The sequence below is a fragment of the Onychomys torridus genome, chromosome 21 (assembly GCF_903995425.1).
Source record: "Onychomys torridus chromosome 21, mOncTor1.1, whole genome shotgun sequence".
NCBI lineage: Eukaryota > Metazoa > Chordata > Mammalia > Rodentia > Cricetidae > Onychomys > Onychomys torridus.
In genome coordinates this window covers 33097533-33121173 of record NC_050463.1, presented here as the reverse complement: position 1 = coordinate 33121173, position 23641 = coordinate 33097533, and the positions used below count along the sequence as shown (strand labels likewise).

The 23641-nt window shown below is 44.4% G+C and overlaps 1 protein-coding gene across 1 annotated transcript; it reads right to left on the bottom strand.

Annotated features, from left to right (window-relative positions):
* Positions 1-331: 331 nt before the first annotated feature.
* Ppm1g (protein phosphatase, Mg2+/Mn2+ dependent 1G) lies at positions 332-23408 on the bottom strand. The gene is made up of 10 exons (XM_036171175.1): positions 23063-23408; positions 5480-5549; positions 5105-5190; positions 4702-4834; positions 3658-4073; positions 2618-2758; positions 1993-2227; positions 1569-1698; positions 1253-1355; positions 332-923 (listed from the first exon to the last, which is right to left on the bottom strand). The coding sequence occupies exons 1-10, from the start codon at positions 23180-23182 to the stop codon at positions 717-719; spliced, it is 1641 nt and encodes a 546-aa protein (XP_036027068.1). The 5' UTR covers positions 23183-23408; the 3' UTR covers positions 332-716.
* Positions 23409-23641: the final 233 nt, after the last annotated feature.

The following is a 23641-nucleotide window of genomic DNA, read 5'->3' as shown; positions in this document are numbered from 1 at the left end:
GAGCGCGGCCGCGGCGTGACCGGGAAGTGATTGTGCCGCTCCGCTAGCCGACCAATCGGAGGCTGCAGGAGGAAACGGGCCGGCCAGCCGGGCAGGAGGTGCCCTGCCCCCTCTGCGTACGCACCAGGAAGCCGAGCCGAGCGCGAGAGGCGCCAGGACGGCCTCCAGCCGGCAGCCCGCTCAGTTAACCACTAGCTCCCGCTCCCCACTGCTGCCCCCGCCAAAGCGGGCACTGACTCGCAGGAACACACCACCAGCTCCCGAAGTGCTCCCCCGTAGGGCCCGGTTTGGGGTCAAGGTAGGAGAGTAAAAAAGGACACTGTGGGCACGATTAGGTTTTGTTTGGCCTTTAGTCTGAAAAAGTGTTGCTCGAAAGTGTACAACAGAGAGCAGGTGCAAGCGGCCAGGGGTCACAGAGCCGCCAATAAAAAAGAATGTCCTTAAATAAAGTGTTCACAGAGTAAAAATCAGAACTACTAGTCCTTCCCTCCAACACAACAGAGCACAGGCACAGACCCGACCGTCGATGAGCAAAGAGGAGACTGGAGAGGACAGCAGAGGCTCCCAGGCTGCCAGAGGGAGAGTCCTCTTTGGAAGGGGCTGAGGAAAGCCACCCAGCTCCCCCGCACACCTCATACCCACTGCTAAGGCTAAAAGAAAAAAGACAAAATTCAGTCTCGGGTCCAAGGGCTGAGAACACAGTCCAGGTGGGCAGGTCAGTCCCGCTTGGCCTTCTTCCTGTCGCTGCTGCCCTTCTCTTCCGCCCCCTCCGCCGCCCAGAGCGCATCCTCCAGTTTCCTCTTGCCGCTCTCGGGCTGCAGCTCTACTGTGTTTCGGGGCTTGAAGCAAATGATGATGCACGTCATGTTGTCACACCCTGTACCGTCCCCAGAAGTGTCTGGCGCCAGGCACTGATCCAGCAGCTACAAAAAGGTTGAGGCAGTTTAGCCACGGGGTTTGAACACCGTCCTGGGAACCTAGAGCACAAGAAGGCTTGGCCTTGCTAACACAGGGTTGCAGAAGGGAAGGAATGGATGGATGGGCAGCAGGCAACACAAAACCCACGCTTGGGAACTTCGGATGCCTAAGCTACATCGGGGCATGAGGAAAGATGCAACTTTTTAATCAGGGTCTTCCAGTGTGTCTGGGGGTGACTAATACTACTCCCAGCCTCAGGTGGGTCTCAGCTCCAGTGGAGAGAAGAACGTTGCGGCTGTGTAGACTAGGTGCCCTCCTCCAGCTTCAGACTCACCTCTTCCACAATGGACGACAGTAACCGAAGCTCCCCATTTTCATCACGTTGGCTGATTTTTGATTGAATAAAGTCTACAACCTCCTGGCTGCTCATCACATTCCTGGGGTCAAAAAATGACAGAATCCTTAGTCCCACCAAGACAGCAGAGAGTCATGTAGGCAGCAGTACTGACGCAGGCCAATGTCACCTCCTGAAGCAAGGCTCCTCAGCTCTGCCCTAGGCTTTAATTCACCGAGAAGCCAACCTTGAAGCTACTTCTACCGTAGCTCCAGGCCTTACAGAAGTGCATTTCAGGGTATTCACCAGTGCTCACCAGATGCCATCGCAAGCAATGACCATGAATTCATGGTCATCAGTGAGAGTCAGCACCTTGATGTCAGGAAGGGCAGAAATCATCTGTTCCTCGGGTGGCAAGTTTTTGTTCCTCTTGTAGAAGTGGTCTCCTGAAAGGTAAGAGCGGTCAGCAGTTTGAATACTTTCCAGATGTGTATCAGAGGCAGTCCCATGACTTCGTGGAATGAAGAACTCAACTCTAACTTTTCTAGTTTCAGATCTGCTATTAAATCTGCCTTTTTTATAACCAGGACACAGTGAGAACTATAACTTCACTACTTCACAAAGATTTTTAACATTATTCCGAAAGCCACGGGGCTTAGAATATTAAACTTTGCTACTAGGTAATCTGGGACAGAGGACAAGATTGCAAGATCTCCCTAAGGCCATTTCTTGGTCCTTACCGATGGCCCTGGAGAGGTTGAGGCCTCCGTTGACCCGTCCGTCCATGGTGACCTTGCCACCGGCGTTCTTGATGCGTGCCAGCTCCACCTCATCCTCTGGCTTGTGGTCGTAAGACATATCTAAGGCTTTGCCGGCTTCTGACACCACACAGCGAGAATCCCCAGCATTGGCCACAATCAGCTGCTTCCCCCGGATCAGAGCCACCACCGCTGTGGTGCCACTGTCAGAGCCAGGCTGAAGAGGAAGAGAGGGAGCCTTGTGGGAGTGTCGTCCAGGCTAGAGAACTTTAATAAATGGGAAGGGCCGTCTGGAAACAGCGGCATGCTCCCTCGCGGGTTTTTGTTTTTTCTTTTTAATTTTTTTATTTTCTGGAGCTGAGGATTGAACCCAGGGCCTTGTGCTTGCCAGGCAAGTGCTCTACCACTGAGCTAAATCCCCAACCCTCTCCTTTGCCTTTTAAAAGGCAACTCTATCCAGATTGCCCTTGCAGTTCCCAATGTAGAATTAATACTCCTGATCATGAATTAAAGACCAAAAAATATCAAGGGATTTATTTCTTAAAATCAGGAGATTCACACTTGTTTCTTGTTCTTTCCAAAATCCCTTATCTCCTTCTCCACACACCTCTTCTTTGCCTTCCATTCCAGGTACCATCATCTCTTCTTCTTCTTCTTCGTCATCCTCTTCGGCCTCCTCGGTGTCGTCCTCCTCTTCCTCGTTCTCTGCCTCCTCACTGCTGTAGCCATCCTCTTCCTCACTGCATTCCTACCAGGAGAGTCCAAGCTATTGAGACTGGAGCACTGAGATACCCTCTGCCCACCTTCTTCAGCAGAGACTCAAAATACAGACCCTGACAATAGTCAAAGATACAACTAATAGGTCATGAAAATCTGGGGCAGGGGAGAAGCTAGGATAAGCATGACAAACTGACATTCTGAACTGGACACAGATGTCATCAGCAAAAAAAGCCCTGGGGAGGGTCAAAGCAGCCAGTCAAAACACCTTATGGAGAACAAATTGTTCTCTATACCCAAAGAATAAAAACTGCCTTCCTGCTCTCTCTCTAGGAGACAGATCCCGAGAGGTCAGAACTAAACCACTCTACTGTGCCAGAGAGCTGGCTCTGGGTAAAGCTAGTAACCTAGGCTCACTCCTCACAACTCCCATGGGAGAAGAAAGCCAACCTTCAAGTTGTCCTATAACCTCCACAAGCATACACTTGCACTTGGGTACACACATGTATACAACACAAAATTAAATAAATACTTTATTTTTAAATCTTCTGAATATAAATCAACAAAAGAAAAGGTAAGGGGTTAAAGGTATAAGACTGCACTCAGAGGCAACTTAGAATGCAGTGGGTCTTGGGGGAGGATGTTAAAGAACAGGAAGAAGGGGTCGGAAAGACCCAGAGGGTAAATTAGGTGCTTGCTGGCAAGCCTGATCACCCGATATTGTGATCAATATCAGTATTATCCCCCAGGACTTACATGACAGAAATAGAGAACTGACTCATGCACGTTATATATCCTCTGACCTCAACAAACAAGTTATGGAACAACCCCCCCCAATACAGTAAAAACGTTCAAAGAGTGCAGAAGCTAGGCACAGCCCCACACGCCTCCCAGCGACTTCAGTACCCGCCTGCCCTCACAAGCCTTTACCTCACTGTCGTCCTCTTCCTCCTCCGCCTCATCTGATTCATCCTCACTGTCCTCAAAGAACTTGGACTTAGCAACTCGAGGCAGCTTGTCAGAGGCTGAAGAGCAGGAAGGTCCAGCCTCACCAGTAGCAGTACCAGGCTCCCCAACTTGGCCTGCCTCAGTCCCATGTTCCGAGTTGGAGGAAAGGCCTGTGTGGCCTTTGGCTGTGGGGCCATTTTCCTGGGAAGGAGGTTCCCTAGCGGGGTCCTCGGGTCCAGCCTCCCCGTTGAGGCCCTGAGGCCCTGGTTCGTCACCTGTCCCAGGTCCAGATTTGGTGTGGGGAGGGCCCTTCTGACAGTTCTGCCCGTATCGCGTCAGCAGCTCTTCAATAGTCATGGTGGCCTCCTCATGGAGCAGTGTGGCTTCTTCATTGTCCACTGCAGGGAGGAGACCAGATCAGAGCCCCAGGCCACTCCTCAGGACGGTCCCTTTCACTAGTCAACACTTCCTGTCACCTGGGATGCACTCCCAATTACCTCCGGAGTCTAAGGCTCCACTCACTGATCAACGCTCAGAAAAACGGTCCACGAATTCTCCTCAATAGCATGCTGGGCTTTCTTGGTCCAAGGACACCAGTTATACTTCCCCACTGTACCTTTCATTTGTATTAAGTTGAAAACTTAACTCTGGCTGAGGACCCAGAAAGCCCGAGTACTAGATTAAAGGAAGGGCTAAGTTACAATATCTGGCTATCAAGGCTAATAACTGCCCCAGTCTTAGGGAAAAAAAAGGTCAGAGCGCGCACACACACACACACACACACACACACACACACATTTGAATGAACCAGGAAAAACACATCAAAATATCAAAACATAATATATGCAAAAATGCTTAGAGCTCTGCACTAGACAAAGGTTAATTCTCTTTGTTATAAACACATATAATGTAGAACACCATATAGGGCTCTTAATGTGAGAATTTCCTAGGTCCTTAGGAAGACGACATTTCTTGGGACTGATAACAAATTGTTCATTTCTTTCTAATTCAGGATGCCACACTCACCATCATCTTCATCTGCTACTTTTTCTTTATCATCCTCATCTTCAGTGGGTCTCCCTGCAATCTGTGCCAATTCCTTAATGACTTCCTCTGTGGTTAACTTGGCATCAATAGCCAAGAAGGCATCTTCTAAAGCCTGAATACAAGCAAAGCAGTGTAAGATAACCACATGGGTACAAGTCAGCTGCCTAATATACACAATTGTAGGTACACAGTTGGGATGCAAATTCACGAGTAGTCAATCACACTAAGACACACACAAATAGATAAAATGGTTTAGAAACCCAAGAATATGGGAAGAAGCTTATTTTGGTCACTGGACTCTTTAGAAGAAGACAAAGGTTGGAAAACTAGGGAGAACCCTCCAAGAATTAATGTGGAGAATTAACAGTGCAGGAAGACAGACCTTCTGTAGCTTGCCTTCCTTGTAGGCCTTCTGATCTTTGATAATATCAGGAAGATATTTGGCACAATACAAGGCAACTTCCTCCCCTAGAAGAAAGGTCTTATTAACAAAACCGCTTCCCACATGCAAGGACACAGGTGATAAACACTTTAGCAAACCTGAGACCTAGCTGTAAAACAATGGCAAAGTCTGACTCTGAAAACACATTTCAATATCACTTCTCTGAGGAATATATTAACATATCCCTTGAGTTTTTCTTACCTATTATACTTAGATCAACCCTGGAAAGTAAAAGAACAAAGGATCCTTTCTCTTGCCCGTTAAAGTCTGGGGTTGGGGTCTCAGACTGTTACCAATATGATCTGCAAAAATTACCTCCATGTCCATCATAGACAGAAAACATGGCTGTCTCATTGTCCAGCTCAGGAATACAGTTGTGAGCATCCTAGAAGAAGAAAGAACATAATCAACATGTCTCAAGTTCAAACATTACTTCTCCTATATTTCAGGTCACAAGGTACTTTCATATCTTCATAGCACCATCCTCTGGCTGGCCAAACATGGACTAGAAATGAGAAAAGGGAGGTTGATAAAAGAATACAGGAGAGGAAGGCAAAGAAGGGGTCAAGAAGGAGTAAGAAGAGCAGACTCCGACCTCCACCCCTCTAATATAGCATCCTCTTCTCTAGGAGATCCTGGTCCACCAGAGAAGAATATTTGGTTATTAGCTGTTGACCTTCCAGCTATAGCATCAGAATACAGGCACTGTGAAGTTACTTTTGGGCTCATGTGATGGCTCAGAGCATAAAGGTGCTTGCTGCCAAGCCTGTCTACTTCAGCTTGATCACCAGGACCCACATGCATGGTGGAAGGAAAGAACAAATTCCCAGGAGTTGTTCTCTGACCACACATGTTATCATGGCACAGGAACACCTTCCCTCCAAACTAAACAATACGCGAGCTTTAAAAATGCAGTTACCTGTGGAGGCATTCTGAGTAACCAGTGGCATTCAAGGAAGAAAAGGCGGAAGAGAGTAAATAACAAGAAGACCTCACACTCCTGAGAACCAGGGGACTCTGCAGAAGACTGCAGCAGCACTGGACAACACTGTGCTAACACGCTTTGAAAAAGAGCCACTGTAGCATCTTAACAAATTCTTCCCAAAGCTTAACTCAAGAAGTCCTCAGCTTAAAGGATTTACAAAGGAATTCTCTTCACAGCAAATTAAGTTATTAAAAACACCATATATAGTACTTGCTAATTAGAATTTACAGCTCCATCAGGCTCCCTACCTCCTACCACCAGGTGGAATTTAAACACCACTCCATTCCAATGAACTGAATCTGAAGTGGAGCTGGAAAAGGCCCTGGCCACACTACCATTTCTTCATTAAAAGGACAAGCTTGATCAAATTCTTCTAACAAATTTCTATGTATGCCTCAAACTAATGTTCCAGGCAGGGCAAAGTTCAAGCAAGGCTGTCAGTCAGTCTGTGGTAAGAGTGTGTTGCAGCTTATTGTATAATAACCTGAAAACAACCAAAACTTCCTTCAGCTACTCTCTTCAGACAGAAGGGATAAATGCTAATTAGCACAGTACTTACCTTGGGTGAGTTAATTCCTTTCTTTCTTTTTTTTTTTTTTTTTTTTTTTTTTTTTTTGGTGGGGGCATGTTCAAGACAGAGTTTCTCTGTGTAGCCCTGGCTGCCTTGGAACTCATTCTGTAGACCAGGCTGGCCTTGAACTGAGAGATCCCCCTGCCTCTGCCTCCTGAGTGTTGAGATTAAAGGTGTGCACCATCACCGCCAGGCAGGTGAGTTAATTTCAATCATATTTCTCCTTCCTCATTAAGGCATCAGCATTTAAAAATTTATATCAATATTGAAAAAATCTGAATGTAGTAAATTCTCTTATTGGAGCTGAACTAAAACTATGGCATTGTTCTTAGCTAAGAAAATGAAATATGGGTTGGGGATTTAGCTCAGTGGTAGAGCGCTTGCCATGACTCCACTATGGACCACAATAGCTAGCCTTCCTTCCATCTAAGCCAGTGTTGACCTTCTTAGACCTTCTCCTCTCCTCTCCCGACCACGCAAGAACATTCTCATTTGTACTTAGGACTGCTTATTGCCCGGCATCATCTCAACGTCAATGTTCCTAAGAATGCATTCACTAATCAAATATTTGAGAATCTGTTATGTGCCAGTGTGTGCTATATGCTTGGGCTAAATCAACCATCAAAAGGGAGACTAGGTCAAGTGATTCATGAAAATTTTCCAGTGAGACATAATACACAGGAAGCACTATTGAAATGGGGGAAATGGCCTTGTAAGATGGCTTGTGTTGGAACCCAGCACTTGGGGAGGGTAAAGAGGACTGCAGTAAGTTCAAGACCAGTCTGGACTAGAGTGAGACCCTGTCCCACATACTCTACACCTCAAAGGAGAACTAGTGTGAATTACAGAAAAGCAGCAAAAGTGAACTGAACACAGGGTAAGGGTGTGCACGCTAACCCCCAAGAGCTTCTACCTCAGGAGCACCACTAATCCCTGAGGAGCGGCTTTGACAAGAACAACTGTATCTTTTTAATGCTGGCTTTATAATCTGCTAATTTTATTTGTAGTTTTGTTACCATAAAATTTTTGTACACATTTGTTTTGTTTTGTTTTGAAGACAGGGTTTCTCTGTGTAGCCCTGGCTATCCTGGAATCCCCTCTAGAGACCAAACTGGCGTCTAACTCAGAGATCTGCCTGCCTCTGCCTCCCAAGTGCTGGGATAAGGCCGTGCCTCACCATGCCCAGATCTGTCTGTTCACATTTAAATAACATTAAAATCAGTTTAATGACACTGGAGTCAGTCTAAACACTAATGCTGAAACATCCTTTTGTACAAAATTAGAATTAGAAGGAAGTAGTAATATACAGTATCAATAAGAGTGAAGCAGAAACACATTCTTATAGCCCAAACAACCAGGTTATAAACTAGGTTTCCTGGAGAACAACTTGCTACCATGTATCAAAATTTGTAAATTGAGGGCTGGAGAGATCGAGTTAAAGCACACTTGCTGCTCTTACACAGTACCAGGGTTCATTTCCTAGTACCCGCTAAGATTCAAAATTACCTGTAACTCCAACTCCAGGGGATCCAATGCCTATTTCTGGCCTCCATAGGTACACTCACACACGACAAATACTCACACAGACATAGACATATATACATACATACAAATCTTTAAACATTTTTCTAAAGTGATCTATGAATTTGACAACTTTTTTTTTTTTTTTTTTTTTTTTTAAAGATAGGGTTTCTGTGTAGTTTTGGAGCCTGTCCTGGATCTCGCTCTGTACACCAGGCTGGCCTCGAACTCACAGAGATCCGCCTGCCTCTGCCTCCCAAAGGCATGCGCCACCGCCGCCTGGCCGACAATTGCTTGTTTGATGACAGTAATTAGACAAGGATAAGGATAAGGATATTATATGCTGAGTATGGTGGTATACGCCTATAATCCTAGCACCTGGGAGGCTAAAGTGGTAGGCTTGCCGTGAACTTGAGGCCAGTCAGGGATACATAGCAAGAAGTTCACAAGAGAAAACAAAACAACTTATTCTAGCAATACTGAGTAACAAAAGCAATTTTAAGCTGTGTTTGGGGGCATACACCTTTGATTCCAGCACTCAGGAAGTAGAGACAGGCAAATCACGGAAGGCCTGCCTGGTCTACACAGTGATACCCTGCTAAAAACAAAAGCAACTAAGTATCAACCACTTAAACTTCTACTAATGATTACAAATGCAACTTCTCCAATAGACTATAAATAGCTATTAGAAATGGTTAAGTACCAAGTCAGGCATTTTGGCTTACAACTGTAATTGCAGCACTATGGAGGCTGAGGCAGGAGGATCATTACTTTGAGACCAGCTTGTGCTATACAGTTAAACCTTCTCTCGATCAAAGTAAATAAAACAAATATTTAAGGCATGTTTGTGTACACAAAAATGATGAATATGTTAGAGAAATGGGTTCACAATATATTAAATGAATAAGAAGAAAAATGTTAAAGGTATATTTAGTGCCTGGAATTAATTAATTATTAAACTTATAAGTGAGGGGTGAAATAATATTTTTTTCTGTTTTTCAACATCTACTTAAATTTCTACAGAATATGGCCACCACCATGCCCAGTCCTATCTGTATACTTTAAATCACTTCTAGATCACTCACATTATTTAATTCAATGTAAATGCTATAAAAATAAGTATTCTTTTTTCCCCTTGTTTTGTTTGGTTTTTCTCCAATTCTATGCTGCATTTTTTTTTTTTTTAAGATTTATTTATTTATTATGTATACAGTGTTCTGCCTGCATGTGTCCCCGCAGGGCAGAAGATGGCACCAGATCTCATTACAGATAGTTGTGAGCCACCATGTGGTTGCTGGGAATTGAACTCAGGACCTTTGGAAGAACAAGCAGTGCTCTTAAACTCTGAGCCATCTCACAGGCAGCCCCTATGCTGTCTGTATTCTTTAAAGAATAACACCAAGAAGTATAAGGCTGGGCGGTGGTGGCGCTAGCCTTTAATCCCAGCACTCGGGAGGCAGAGCCAGGTGGATCTCTGTGAGTTTGAGGCCAGAGTGAGATACAGGACAGGCACCAAAACTACACAGAGAAACCCTGTCTCAAAAACAAACAAACAAAAAAACCCAAACAAACAAACAAAAAGAATTAAGTATATTTGGTTCAATTGGGTGAGGGTTAATACATTTTCAACATAGCCATGTTTTTTCCCCAGATTTTTTTATTTGCTCTGGTTTTTGTTTTGTTTTCATAGTTGGCTGGTTGGTTTTTCAAGACACTGTCTTTCCATATAGCCCTGGCTGTCTTCAAACTCAACAATTTGCCTCTGCCTCCCAAGTGCTGGGATTAAAGGCCAGCTTTGTTCTGTTTTTGAGACAGGGTCCCACTACATGGCTATCCTCAAACTCATGATTCTCCTGTCTCATCCCTGAAAGCACTGGATAATAGGATGAGTCACTATAGTTAACCTTTTCCAAATATTTCTGATATACAGTTGACAGGATTAGCTGATACAGAGGAAAGGGTGGACTATACTAAATGATCTTTTGGCAACTACCTTGTGTCAATTCTTACCCTCTTTTATAATATGGAATCACAATAGTTTAACCATTTTGTCAGAGGATAGTCACCAGGACGACACAAAACTGTAAACTGCCATTTGCTATACAGACATTCTGCTCTGAAATCTGGCTCTTGGTTCACACTTTTCTTAGAATGATCCCACATTACTTCCACTTTTTGGTGAGATTACAGATCTAACGATATTATTTGGAATTGTTCCACCTTCTCTAAGAACTTGAATTTCACTTACATCTTTACTCAGAACCTTTACCTTTGGAGTTTTTGTCCTTTTCTGAGCCACAGCCAAGTATTTCAACATCATCTCCTACAATCTAGAAAAACTCATCCAACCTTGTTTGACTGCCAACTGCTTTCTTTAGTCAGTCCTAAATCAGAAACACTAAGTACTGTTGGTCACAAAATGCATGAGATCATGTTGACTGTGGCCATACTTTCATTCAGCATTTTTGTATGTGTACTCTTGTGTGCCAGCTAGTCAAGTCTTCCCACACTGTTCAAGTTCTCAGTGTGTTCTCTCTCTCTCCTGAGTTCCCCCCTACCTTCATCTAAACTTTCCTTTACCTCTGGGTCTAGTCTAAACCTAGACTAACATTTTCTTCTTTAAGTCCTAATCTCAAATCCTTCTCTATCAACATCTTATTTACAGCAAAAATATATGAGAGCAATCCAAACAACTTTTTTTGCAGGCTTCATTCTCAGGTACTTCGAAGAATTAACTTGTACAAACCATATCACCGTTTCAGGTTTTCTTGAACTTAGTGAAGAACTATACTTCTGTACCTTCAACTGATTGTTCTTAGAGGCTGTCCATCCCACTTCAATACTCTTATAATAGGAACACAGACCTCTCCATTAAAAAATATAATGAGCTGGGCGGTGGTGGCACACGTCTTTACTCCCAGTACTCAGGAGGCAGAAGCAGGCAGATCTCTATGAGTTCAAGACCAGCTTGATCTACAAAGCAAGTTCCAGGACAGCCAGAGCTGTTATAGAGAGAAACCCTGTATTGAGGGAAGGAAGGAAGGAAGGAAGGGAGGAAGGAGATTGAACTGTTTTCCATCTTTTTAATATTGTATTTATTAGGTTTACTCAGTTTACTTTTTGTGTGGGCGTTTTGTGTGCATGTTTGATGTGCACCATGTGTATGCTTGATGCTCACAGAGGGCAGAAGGGGCATTTGATCCCCTGAACGAGGGTTACAGACAGTTGCAAATCATGTGAGTACTGGGAATCAAATTCAGGTCCTTTGCCAGAGCAACAAGTGCCCTTAATCACTAAGATTATTTCTTTGGTTTTACTTCTTTCTGTGGAATTTTAACTTCCCCAGCCAACACCCAGTAGCGGTCCATCCTTAAATTCCTAGCTGTCAGTCATCTATTAGAGGACTGCTGAGTTATTCTTGGTAGCTTTCATCACATTGTTCCTGCCTTGCTTGAAAGCAGTCACCCCTACCCATGTGTATAAACGAATCTCCTAATTCTAATGCCATTCTCCAATGACTCCACTCTTCACAGATACTCTTCCACTACCCAGCAAAGCACATATGTACTCAGTCTTTTCTCCTCGCCTTCTTCTTAATACTACCTCCCCTACTTATTCCTCTGTCAGGTAGACTCTACATCTTAATGACTCTAAGACACCTTTCCCAACTATACCAATGCTCGAAACTTACAGTAGTTCTTGCCTTTACTAATAATCAGGCACAGAATAGACACTACCTCACATTGTCATCCAATGTTCCAAGGGAGAAAGGAGTCCTATGTCCAAAGCCAGATTTTAAACCAGTATGCAAAAGCAAAGCCTGTTTTAAATTGTTTTACTACTCTGGGATCTAATGCAGATCCTCCATGTCCACTTATAGGATGGTGCTATGATTTAGATATGGTTTGCTGTCTAGAGATGTGTATGCTCTATAGAGGCCAGGCCCCCAGTGTAGTAGTGTTGAGTTAGTAATGGTACCCAGAATCAGGTAGAGGCTCCAGCCTTATGGAAGAGTAAAGTTGGTTTGCAGGAATGATTCAAGTCTGGTAGAGTATATTACTCCCACAAGACTGCTTATCATGAAGAGAGCCGGAATTATCCCAGGTCTCTTGCTTCCTAAGTCTTAACTACAAATGATCTCTTCTACAGGTTCTCCTAAGATCTGCCACAAGGTTCTCACCAGAGTGGAGCAGATTCTAGCATCATGCTTGAACGTCCAAATTGTGAACTAAAATTTTTCTTTACAAAGGATATAGTTTCCATGGGTGTTGGTGGTGCACCCACCCATCACTCAGGAGGCAGAAGCAGCTGGATCTATGAGTTGGAGGCCAGCCTAGTCTACAGAGTGAGTTCCAGAACAGCCAGGGTTACACAAAGAAACCCTGCAGGGGGCAGGAGGGTAGGATAGGACAGATCTTCTCTCTCACTTGCAACATGAAACCCAGAAATGTATTATTGTGATGTCTAGAAGAGATGATTCAGAATACACACAACATGAGTCACCAGAGAGTAAGGCCTTGGTCTTCCTAAGTCATATATTCCACAGCCCTTTTGACCTTCTAAGCAATGTATGCATCCATATTAATAAAGGGCTAGGGGGCTGGAGAGATGGCTCAGTGGTTAAGAGCACTGTCTACTCTTCCAGAGGCCCTGAGTTCAGTTCCCAGCAACCACATGGTGGCTCACATCCATCCATAATTCGATCCGGTGCCCTCTTCTGGCCTATAAACATACATGCAGACAGAATACTATATATACAATAAATATTTTTTTTAAAATAAAGGGTTAGGGGTTAGTTAATACACACACACACACACACACATTCATCTAAATCCCTTCACTGATTCCAATCTCCTGATAGCTATCCTGTCTCTAAATCAACCATTGAGATTTATGAGACAGACAGACAGACAGACAGACACACACACACACACACACACACATCTAAATCATTGTAAGTCAAGATAAAAGATTCAATGGCAGTTAGGAAGGGAATTATCTTCTAATTTTAAAAGCCAGTTATGGTGGTATATGCCTATAATTCCAGCACATGGGAAGTAAAAGCTGGAGGATCAAGAATTTGAGACCAGTCTATATATACCAGACCCTGTTTCAAATAACCAAATAAAAGGGCCACTGAGATGGCTCAGCAGGTAAAGGTGTTTGCCACCAAGTCGGATGCCCTGATAATCGGTTCATGGGTCCCACATGGAGGAAGGAGAAAACTAACATCCACAAGTTATACTCAGACCCTCACGTGTACCCTGTGGCATGTGCATGGCTCTCAATATACACACATTAAGAAATACGAAGTAAATCTAATAATAAACCAACAGCCCTAAAAGATAACATAGTATCATACAACTTTAAAAATTAGGTATATTCAGCCTGGAAAGATGGCTCAGTTGGTAAAATGATACCATGCAACTCAGTTCTGATTTCCATCACCCACATAAAAGCCAGCCAGTACAGGGCTACATAGTGAGAACCTGTCTCAGAAAACAAAGCAGCTGGGCAGCAACACCTATCTGTGATCTCAGCCCTGGGTGTATGGGGATGGGAGGCTGAGATAGGTAGATCCCTGGAGCTCACGAGCCTGCCAGTCTAGTCGATTGGCTGATCTCAGGGTTCAGTGAGCAACGTCTCAAAAAATAAGATGGCAAGGAGATTCAAGGAGACATAGGAAACTATCTGATGCCAATTTGTCTGCTACTCAAACACGTGCACCCATGCGCACAACCACATTGAATAGGGAGATCCATCTCTCTCTCTCTCTCTCTCTCTCTCTCTCTCTCACACACACACACACACACACACACACACACACACACACACACGTATTTGATGAAAAATAAAAATTAAACCAGGCATGGTGGTACACATCTGTAATCCTAACACTGGGAAGGCAGAGGCACAAAGATTATGGCAAGTACAAGAACCTGATACAAGTAGATAATTTGAGGCACCTAGGGCTACATAATGAGACAGTGCCTCAATTTCCCTACCATTAAAAAAAAAAAAAAAAGGTCATACAGAGTATAAAATAGTGGTTTCTAGGGACTGAGGAACTATCTTCTGAGTACAGAGTTCCAGTTTTCCAAAATAAAGAGTTCTGAAAATGCATAATGTGAATATACTGAATATTGCAAAATGCATTCTCCTTTTCTTTTTGAAATAGGGTTTTGTGTAGCATGGACAATCCTTGAATTCCTGCCCTGACTTCTCAAGTGCTGGGATTACAGACATACAATATCACATTTAGCTTTAAATTGTACACGTGAATAACATGTAAATTTCCTTGTGTATTTTACACAATTAAAACACTTAGCCAGAGCCTAGTGGTGGTGTCTTGTGCCTTTAATCCCAGTACTTGGAAGCAGAGGCAGGTGGATCTCACTGAGTTAGAGGCCAGCCTGGTCTACAGAGTGAGTTCCAGGGCAGCCAGGGCTACACAGAGACAACCTGTCTCAAAAAACCAAATACCACCACCACCACCACACTTAGCCAGACGTGATGGCATACACCTATTTTAATCCCAGTATATGGGAGGAGGCATGAGGACTGCTGTGAGTTAGAGGCCAATTTGGGCTAACCAGTGAGTACAGTCTCAAAAGGATCTGGAAACAAACAAACAGCACAACTTCTTACACCAAAAGTCCAACCTAAGATGGCTTCATTGGTGAATTTTACCAAACAGAAATATTAGTATAGGCCGGGGTAGTGGTGGTGGTGGCACATGCTTTGAATTCCAGTACTTGGGAGGCGGAAGCAGTTCAGGACCTCTGAGTTCAAATCCAGTCTGATCTACAGAGTGAGGTCCAAGATAGCCAGGGCTACACAGAGAAACCCTGTCTCTCCCCCACACTCCCCAAAAAAGCAGTTGAGCAGTTGATAGGGATGGAGAAATGACTCAGCCATTAAGAGCACTTACTACTCTATTGGGACCAGAGTTCAAATCCTAGAACACATATTAGGCAGCTCACAAATTCCTGAAACTTTACCTCTATGTGATTCTTTCTTTTTTAATAAATTTAACTTATTTTATGTGCATTGCTGTGAAGGTGTCAGATCCCCTGGAACTGGAGCTATAGTCAGTTGTGAGCTGCTATGTGGGTGCTGGGAATTGAACCTGGGTCTCTGGAAGAACAGCCAGTGTTCTTAACTGAACCATCCCTCCAGCCCCGCTCCAAGCAATTCTACACCCCCTCCTGGACTCTGTGGGCACCTGCGCGCACACACACAGCATACATACCAACATAAACAAACAAACAAACAAACAAAGACATTATTTGACAAAACTTAAAAGTCCATTCATGACAGAAAACCTCAACCAAACTAGAAAGGAAGAAACCTCCTTACCCTGGTAAGGGCTTATCTATAAGGGATGGGGATAGAGCTCAGTGGTAGTATTCTCACAATATACTTCTGTGACCTCAAGGTTTTTCCTCACATGTCAAATAAATAGTCCTAAAGCAGTAGACATTCCTTCAACTCCTTCCCAAGGTTCAATTAGTTTGCTAGTGCAAACCACAAAATTCAGGGAAACATTTAGTGAGTGCAGGACTGGGCGTTGCTGAACCATCTCAACAGACTGAGTGAGAGGCTCGCTTTCTTGCCCTCTGGTGATCTCCACACATTCAGCTACTTTAAGTTCCCTGGACTCGTTTGGTGTTACACAGGCACTGATTAATCAAATCATTGGCCACTGGTCATTAACCCAGCATCCTCTCTACCATCCTCGGAAGTTAAGGATGTGTGCTGAAAGCCCCAACTATCTACCATACCTCAGTTTTTCTTGTGACAATCCCTCATTCCTAAAGATACATAGGACCTATCAGCTATCGCCCAGGTCATTAGCATACAAGAAACTACTTTGATGAGTCCAAGGATTTTACTAGACTAGATACAAAGGGCAAATATACATTTCCTAATATCACTCCTAGCAATTCCATTCTTAGATATATTTCCACACAAAAAGTTGTACACGCATCATTATTCACAATAGGCAACTGTGCAAATCTAAACATCTATCAGCAATAAAGAAACAAAATGAAGGGGAAATATTACTGAGCTATTAAAAAATAAAGGAGTAGGGGGCTGGAGAGATGGATCAGTGGTTAAGAGCTGGCTATTCTTCCAGAGATCCTGAGTTCAATTCCCAGCAACCAGATGGCAGCTCACAACCATCTGTAATGAGATCTGGCGCCCTCTTCTGGCCTGTAGGTATACAGACAGAACACTACATACATAATAAATAAATAAATCTAAGGGGAAAGTAAAAGGACCAAGTCACAATACATTAATAACATTTAAAAATATACATGGAGGGTTGGGGGTTTAGCTCAGTGGTAGAGCACTTGGAAGCGCAAGGCTCTGGGTTTGATCCTCAGCTCCAAAAAAAAAAAAGGAAAGAAAGAAAAAGAAAAATATACATGGGAGTTGGAGGAGACAGCTCACTGGTTAAGAGCATTTGTTATTCTTGCAGAAGACTAAGATTTGGGTTCCAGCACCAACATGGCGGCTCATAACTATTTGTATCTCCAGTTCCAGAGTATCCAACACCCTCTTCTGACTTCTATGAAAACCAGATAAGACACATGGTGCACATACAAATACATATGCAAAACACTCATACACATAAAAATAAAAATTATAAGTCTTTTTAAAAAATTAATTTAGGGCCAGCAAGATGACTTAGCCAAGCCTGACAATCTGAATTTGATCCCTGGGATCAACATCACAGAAAGACAGAACTACTTCTTGCAAATGTCCTCTGATGTCCAGACTAGCACTGTGGCACAGGCATGTAGACACATACATACATGAATAAAGAGATGTAATAAAAAACATGAAAAAGTTACACCAGGTAAAAGCATCCTGATGCTAAAGGTAACATACTGGCCACCAACTCACAGTCCTCTGTTTCCTCTGGTAAATGGCACTTTCTTCTCTTGCAGATTCCCCTGAGCCAGAGACCAACTCCATCAGTATTCTAAGATGACAGGGCTCAGTTGTCCCGTTTTTAAATAAAACTGATAAACTCACAGGGCTGGCAAGATGGCTCAGTGACTAAAAGCATTTGCTGCTCTTCCAGAGGACCCCAGTATAATGATACCCAGCATTCACATGGGAGCTCCCAACCATCTGGAACTTCAGTTCCAGAAGATCTGATACCCTCTTCTGATCTCCATGGGCACCATGTATGCAGGCTTATACACAGTATACAAACATGCATTTGAGCAAAAAACCTATACACATAAAATAAAAACTGAGCCAAGCGGTGGTGGTGCACACCTGTAATCCCAGCACTCGGAAGGCAGAGCCAGGCGGATCTCTGTGAGTTCGAGGCCAGCCTGGTCTACAGAGCTAGTCCAGGACAGGCTCCAAAGCTACAGAGAAACCCAATCTTGAAAAACCTAAATAAATAAATTAATTAATTAAATAAAAATAAAAACTGATTAACTCAAAGAAAAAAAGGTCAACTCAATTCACATAAAATGTTCAGAAGAGGCAAACCAACAGAAACAATATAAATTAATGTAAGATAAGGTGACATCATGTAGTGGTGGTGTACAATTTTAATCGCAGCATTTGGGAGGTAGAGGTAGGTGGATCTGAGTTCATGGCCAGCCTGGTCTACAGAGTGAATTCCAGTACAGTCAGGGCTACACAAAGAAACTCTGTCGCGAAAAGCAAAAAAAAAAAAAAAAAAAAAAGAAGTCTGACTTAGGTCCTAGACAACCTGAGGGTTGTTACCCCTTCAAGAAACCTTTATCTCCAAAAATGTTACAGTTTGTAACAGTAGCAAAATTATAGTTATGAAGTAGCAATGAAAATAATTTTATGGTTGTGGTAGCATTAGGAGAGTTGTCTAGACAAAGAAATTTTGATCTGGTTCAGTAAATTGAAGGTGCTTTAAAATATGTGTAATAAATGCTCCTTAACCGGAGATTCTCCCTGAAACAGAACTCCATGGCATGCTTGTGACATCCCATCCATCTTCTCCATCAAGAAGACTAAGGCTTTACATAGTTGTACTCGACTATCTCAGCACCTGTGAGGGGTTCAAGGTCATCTTCAGCTACACATAAAATTTAAGCCTACATGAGACCATCCTAAAACAGTCATGCAAGTCTCTTAAGACTTTTCTATTCATCATTACATTCAATTCTAGATGTTCTCTAAAATTCTTTTTTAAAGATATATTGCTGTGGAATAATCCTTCTGTACGCTGTGAATATGTATTACTCCCATTGGTTAATAAAAAAACTGACAGGCCAGGCTGGAGATGGCTCAGAGGTTAAGAGCACTGACTGCTCTTCCAGAGGTCCCGAGTTCAATTCTCAGCAACCACATGGTGGCTCACAACCAACTGTAATGAGATCTGGCCTCTTCTGGTCTGCAGGCATATATGAAGACAGAACACTGTATACATAAATAAATAAATCTTAAAAAAAAGAAAAAAAAAAAAAAAGCTGACAGGCCGGTAGCCAGACAGGAAGTATAGGTGGAACATGCAGACACAGAGGACTCTGGGAGGAGGAAGGAAGGGCAGAGCCAAGAGATGAGCCAGAGCTGAGCAAGCAGGACATGTAAAACATGAGGTAACAAGGCATAAGCCATGTGGCAAAGCATAAATAGAAATGTGTTAATTTAAGTGTAAGAGTTATCTAGAAACAAGCCTGAGCTATTGACTGAACATTTACAATTAATATAAGCCTCTGTATGGTAGCTTGGAAGTGGCTCCCGGGATGGGAAAACTTCCTACATATGGTGTTCCAACATGGCACAACTACATCCACATAAAACCTAAGAGAACTTGGAGCTCATTGGTTAATTAAAAAGCTGACAGGCCAGCAGCCAGACAGGAAGTTTAGGAGGGACATGCAGACACAAAGGACTCTGGGAGGAAGAAGGGCAGAGTCAGATGCCAGCCAGCCACTGAGCAAGAAGGACATGTATTTATAAGTAATAGTAAGCCTCTGAGTGGTTACTTGGGAATTGATGAGTGGTAGAAAAACATCTGATTACAACATATACATATTTTTATTTTGCCTGAATGTCTATCTGTACATTATACGTGTACCTGGTACCCCAGGAGGCTTGGAAAAGGTGTTAGATCTCCTGGAACTGAAGTTACAAGTGTCTGTAGGCCACCACATGGGTGCTGGGAACAAAACCAGGGTCCTCTGGACAAGCATCAAGTGCTCTTACCTGCTATCAACCTCTTCAGATCTTTGATAATTTTTTATGACTACTACTCAAAATTAGACTCAAAACATATCAATACTAAATAGGACGTGGCAATGTATACCTGTAATCCTAACAGTCAGGAGACAGAGACGGGAGGATACCAGCAATTCCAGAACTGACAGGGCTATATAGTAAGATCCTATCTTCTCCCCTCAGTTCCCCCAAAAGGCTGCAGAGGTGACAGTAGGTAAAGGCACTTGCCACCAAGTCTGGCAACCTGGGCTTAGTCTCTAGGACCAACAGGGAGAAGTAGAGATGAAATGTCCACAAGCTGTCCTTTGAACTTCACATGTGTGCTATGGCACACGCATACATCAACACAAAAAATAAATGTAAAACAACTTAAGACACTGACATCGCTTTTTAACAAGGGGAAATCATTTATTGAATTTTGTAAAATCCTAACTCTCTATAGAAAACTGTTCTACTTCTTTCAGAGGAGCCTCAAATTCCCTTTTCCTTTTTAGCAATACATTGCCTTTAGGCTGGACTTCTCATCAGCAACCAAAGCCTCACAATGTTCTATGTCTCTCAGAACCCCTTCTAATCTTGACCCACAGCACACAGCTCAACCAGCTGGATTTTCCCTCCAACCATGAAGAAGGGAACATTGCGATGGTATTTCGACACACATGACCCCCCCTCAAAAAAAGAAAATTCTGGTTCCACACCAAGAGGTTAGAAAGAGGCAGTAAGTATAAAATGTCAGCTTTTGATGACCACCATCCACCTTTGCTTCAAGAGAGGGAGTAAAACAAGTCTAAGGCTAAAATCTATTTGTCAGAATTTTAGCAACCCATATAAGGTATACAATTAACCTTACCTGAACTCAGTCATTAGAACCAAGCCAACAAAGTAAACGGGCTTCATTAATAGGTGGAATCAAGCCATTCCTTAGGAAAAGAGGGACAAAGATATACCATAACCCTTCCCCATCTTTCTGGACCATTGAGCTATATATACTGCTAGGTCAAGAGCTTATTTTCTGAAAAGATTCATTTAAGAGACTAGAAACCATAGTATCTTAGTTCTTTTCTTTTTTCTTTTTTTAAAGATTTATTTATTTATTATGTATACAATGTTCTGTCTGCACATATCCCCGCAGGCCAGAAGAGGGCACCAGTTCTCATTACAAATGGTTGGGAGCCACCATGTGGTTGCTGGGAATTGAACTCAGGACCTTTGGAAGAGCAGTCAGTGCTCTAAACCTCTGAGCCATCTCTCCAGCCCTTAGTTCTTTTCTTACAATAGCAAAGACACTATATAATACCCAGAGGGAGGAAACAAACCTAGAAAGAAAAATATCTATGAAGCAGAAAAGAATCTGAACTAGCTGGGTGGTGGTAGTACTGGCCTTTAATCCCAGCACTCGGGAGGCAGTCAGGCGGATCTCTGTGAGTTCCAGGCCAGCCTGGTCTACAGAGTGAGATCCAGGACAGGCACCAAAACTACACAGGGAAACCCTGTCTCAAGGGGGAAAAAAAAAACTGATCTAGTACTCCAAGAAGATAAGTAACTCAAACAAGAAGAAATTCAGGAATAGCACAGCAGGAAGGCTTTAATGCTCAAGTAGATTGCCTCTTAAAATAAAGATTAGGATCTCAAGAACAGTGGAGCAAAATTTTTCACACCAAACAGCCCTAAACTAAAAATGAAGTAGTTCTCTAATCACTAGTGGACAAAGCAAAAAACAAAGGGAAAAGCTTAGCAGATAAGAAAAAACACAGAATTCCTGGGTTTGAAAACACCCGAACAACTCAATTCACAAAAATCTAGAAAGAGTTCCCCATAAAGTGGGAAAAAACTCTTTCATTCCACAGCAGTGGAAATCAGGGGTGAGAATCTTGAAAAGCCTGAGATAAACAGTCACTAAAGAAAACACGACAGTCTAACCCAAACACCAGGCAGACTAACACAATGTCCCCTCCATTTTGAGAGAATGAACGAATGAATGAATCAATGAGAGAATGAGGTATCTATCAGCAGAGGCCAGGAGAGGACACTGGGTTTGTGGAGCTGGAAGATAGAGGTGTTTGGGAGCCGTTTGACATAGGTGCTGAGAATCAAACTCTGGTCTTCTGCAAGAACAGCAGCCACTGAGCCATCCCCAAGGCTTTCCTCCTGAAGGAAAGGAAAACACTCCGGTGTCTCTAACTACAGCCAGTTAGTTGTGCAGTGTCACCGAGACATATGAAAGCTGTGCTTTAGTCTGCCGCCTTCTGTCTCCAACAACTTAATCCACACTGATTCTTTCTATCTAGATACAAGTGTGCTAACCTTTTCCGCCTCAATTCCCAAGCTGTCAAATATGGGCACTAAGCCAGATGAGACGGATGGACAGGACCCTCTCCTCTTTCTAGCTCAAACTGTTTATCTAGATGCTATAGATAATGCTAGAACCATTATCAAAGGCTGCTGAGAGAATAAACTTTGAGTCTGAGAACAAATCATTTACGTTCACACTGTCATTCCAGAGCTAACCACAGGGAGGAGCGAGGGATTTGAGAAAAATCCCCAAGGGAGACAGTATTTGGCTGCTACCTGAAGCCCACCTACTAAGTGGATAAACCCTCAATTCCAGATATAATTAGAGCATTTACCTAGTCCCTCTACCTAAAGCTCGCAAAATTTCTCAAAGACATTTATTGTCCATCTTTCCCATTTCCATCCTACCACCCAGTTTTTCCTGTTCATTGTAGTCTCCCATCCATTTGCTCAACGCTGTCAACGGTTGTTTTCCCTTGCATCCAAAGTGGATTTGTCTTTTTTTTTTTCTAAGTTACCCATAGATTGTGACGGGAAAAAAAAAATGTGCTGAAATGACTGAAAATCGAGTAAACTAAATTATAAGCACAGGCGAATGACAACTTACTAAGTTTTAAAGAAATCCAGTGAGGAAAAAAAAAATTGTAAGCATCATTTTTTTTTTTTTAAAGCAAGCCTAGTGACGGACACAATTCTTTCCCTAAAGGTCGTAAAAGGTTTCGGAAACAATACAAACGAGTGACAATTCGCGAAGGTCAAGCAGAGCCTCCGAAATGAACACGAGGTGTCTGGAGGCTGAAGCAGCGAAGGGGTAAAGCATGGGAAACACATTATTCGCCCGGGCTCCTTTTTTTCCCCCCCGCCATCAAGTTTCCAGCCCCAAGAGGCCTGCCACATCACACATTTGAAGAATAAAAAGCGAACCGGCCATTCACATCTATTCCGCCAAGAAGCCTCTCGGCTCTGACAACTACCACCCCACGCCGCCTGGGGAGCCTGGAGGGCCGGGCTGGCAGCAGAGGATGGCGCGAAGGCACCGGGAGACCGCGGACAGTGGGCGGAAGGTGCCTCTCCCCACATGGCAGGGCTCTCGGCGCCCCCCGGCCATCGCGCCGCGGCCCCCAAGCCCAAGCAGCTCCCTCTCCGCCCGGATCCCGCGCTCGCCGCCGCCTCCCGCACCGCGGCCGCAGCCTCCGGCCAGGGGACCCTTGCCCGCGGAGCACCCCCTCCCCTCCCCCGCTCCCTTTCTCTTGTCAGGCTCTTTGCCGTGCAGTGGCCGGCCTCTGGGGCCCTGTCGCCTCACCTCCATGGAGACGCGCCAGCCTTGCATGGCGGAGAAGCCGTAGGGCAGCGGGAGGCGCGGGGCGCCAACCCCGTCCCCGGAGCACTTCACCGTGTTGGGCTGGGAGAGGTAGGCACCCATGGCGGCGGCGGCGGCGGCGGCTGGCTGGCCGGCGGCCTGTGGGGCAGGCGAGCGGGACGCGACCCTTGCCGGCGCCGGAGCCGGGGCCCCGGGGGCGCGCGTGGCAGGGAGCGGGCCCGGCTGCGCAGCCGACGCAAGGTGCCGGCGAAAGGCGCGAGGCCGGCCAGGAGGCGGTAACGGGACGGGGAGCGGGGAAGAGAGCGGAAGCGGAAACGCGCGGCTCCAGACCCCGCCCCGCTGGCGCCGGAGAGCCGCGGCGGGCGGTCATTTCCTTAGCAACTCGCCCCGCCCACGGGGGGCAACGGCCCGCCCAACCGCCGCTCCCGCGAGACTCGTCGCCACGCCCACCAACGGCCGCGGCCCCAGGGAGCGGCGGGGACGTGCGGCCATCTCCCTGCTGACCCTGCTCTGCTCCGCGCCTCCGTCCCCGGCATTTCTTTTTTTTTTTTTTTTTTTTGC